General features: G+C 37.4%; 1 protein-coding gene across 1 annotated transcript; it reads left to right on the top strand.

The window, feature by feature from the left end:
* Positions 1–295: 295 nt before the first annotated feature.
* On the top strand, positions 296–1,121 carry LOC139478512 (acetylcholine receptor subunit gamma-like). Its single transcript, XM_071261003.1, has 2 exons — positions 296–497; positions 991–1,121. Exons 1-2 carry the CDS (start codon positions 296–298, stop codon positions 1,119–1,121), a joined length of 333 nt encoding a protein of 110 aa, XP_071117104.1.
* The last annotated feature ends 1,211 nt before the right edge of the window (positions 1,122–2,332 follow it).

Here is a 2,332-nt window from a genome sequence, read left to right as displayed (position 1 = left end):
TTCTTGATGGGGACTGACGCGTAATAAACCAAGAGGAAAATAATATAACGTGTAGTTTCTTCATTTGTAGAATTCATTGGGACAAGAAGAATTGAAGCATACTTTCAAAATGCAACCCCGGCTATATTTACTTGTTTCGTTGATAATGATGGAATCTTCGTTCCAGCTCATGGTGACGGCAACCATAGATTGTGAGTTTAACCTTATCAATGATGTTATCGAAAAGCGTTCAATGTTTTCCAAATGTGACCCTCAAAGTGAAAAGACTGTTCATATCAACGTCATATTTAACCCTATGTTTATCATAGAGCTGGATGAAAGCAAGCAAGTTCTTACCTCAAGTGGGTGGATTGACCTGTGGTGGACGGATTCGAGATTAACGTGGAATACTAGCAACTATGGCGGAATTGATAAAATGTATGTTAAACCAAACATGATGTGGATTCCAGATATCAAGGCCAAAGGTTCTGTTGCAGGTTTTAGTATGTTGGGATCTGGTAAGGATTTTGTTATTGTTCATTCTGATGGAGAAGTTGAGTGGTCACCAGGAAACATTTTCAAAACAATATGTGAAATTGATGTTTACAAATTTCCTTTTGATTCTCAGCAGTGCTCCCTAAATATCACTTCCTGGATGTATTACAGCAATGAGATCAGCTTCGTGGCAACAAAGGATTCCATTAATATGGACTTTTTTAAGTCGAACGCTGAATGGAAATTGTTAAACATATCAATCTCTGAGACTGTATCTGCCTACATGAATGAAAATGATATACAGAAGGGGATTTCTTTTTTATTTAAGCTAAAACGCCACAGTGCTTTCTACGTCGTTAAAATAATCATTCCAGCTGTGATCTTATCCATTTTGAACAGTTTTGTTTTCATCGTTCCATCTGAGTCCGGAGAGAAAGTATCTATGTCCGTAACCACAATGCTATCCCTGACAGTGTTCATCAGTTACATCGGTAACATTACCCCCAAACAACTCAGAGAGCATCCCCATCATAGCTCTGTTCGTTGTTCTTCATCTTGCTCTGGGAGCCTTATCCATCATCTGTAACATCCTCATTTTGAACATACACTACACAGCTTTGAAGGAAAAAGAAAAGAGACATTTATGAAAGGAAACAAAGTCAAACAATATTCAACCTGACGAAGCGACTTTGGACACAATACAAAACTGTGGGGAAATCCCTGACGGTACGAAGGCTCAGATGACCACGATAATTATGAGACACCTTGATATTTTCTTCTTTGGTCTGTTTATGTTCCTATCTGTTGCTGTGTCTTTTGGCTGTTTAGCAATGATGTTAATCTAACATCTACATAACAAGTAGTAAATAATCAGCAACAACTGTAACACGTACATGTTGTGTGTGTGCACATCTAGTGACAATAATGTGATTGTGTCCTAGAAGACAACTTCCGTTTTGTTGATTGCGTCAAAGATTCGTTGCAACGGGGAATGATGAAATGCTCACAATGTTACGTTTTCCTTACATACTCAATTTCACGATCAGAACATGCACATGCTTTAGTGTGTCAGTGCCTGAGTGTGACGGAGTTTACATTATTTCAGTTATGTATTAGAGAGTATTTCAGCACAATGTCGGAATAAAGTTCATAATGACTCACACACAATACACACGAATCGTGGACGGTGCTGATGAGTGAAGCATTGTAATGAGAGCGAATGTGCGATTCCGACTAATGATCCATTGTGCCCTGACACGACAAAGGTATGTAGCTTAGTTGGTGAGTGAGTTAGGTTTAATGCCACTTTATAACTGCATTTCACTTATGTCAATTGATATTATGGAACATTGAAGTCTAAAGTTACATTCAATAATTTGATTAAACCCACAAATAGTATGATGCTGATGAAAGAGAAGGACTTACAGTGCAAAATGAAGTGGAAAATATAATGCAGAATGACTTATGTCACTTTCTCCATAGGCCGGACTTTCTTTTGCAATCTCGTACTGCACAACTTATTCAATTGTTGATGTGTGTTAATATGATGTCATTTATATGGTTATGATTCAGTGTTATGGTTGTGTGTAGGAGAAATGAGAAATTATGTGTCCTTCGATTGCGTATAGTTTTATGCTTCAGTATGGGCTTCATGCCATCAGCTAATTTTTTTTGAAGGAGTACGCATATACTCCGAAACGTTGTGTTCCTCATAATAAAGAAGTTGACATCCACATATTCTCTTCCTAAAGCCTTTCAAAGACCTGATATTCAAAATAGTTTGAATGGTTCTGAAGCCACAACACAATTACAGCATCGGTGACCAGTCTGTATTACATATACATGTAGTAAATATTTA

Source organism: Haliotis cracherodii, unplaced genomic scaffold (assembly GCF_022045235.1).
Source record: "Haliotis cracherodii isolate W230 unplaced genomic scaffold, xgHalCrac1.p SCAF_4, whole genome shotgun sequence".
Classification (NCBI taxonomy): Eukaryota; Metazoa; Mollusca; class Gastropoda; order Lepetellida; family Haliotidae; genus Haliotis; species Haliotis cracherodii.
This window is presented reverse-complemented; position numbering and strand designations above follow the sequence as displayed.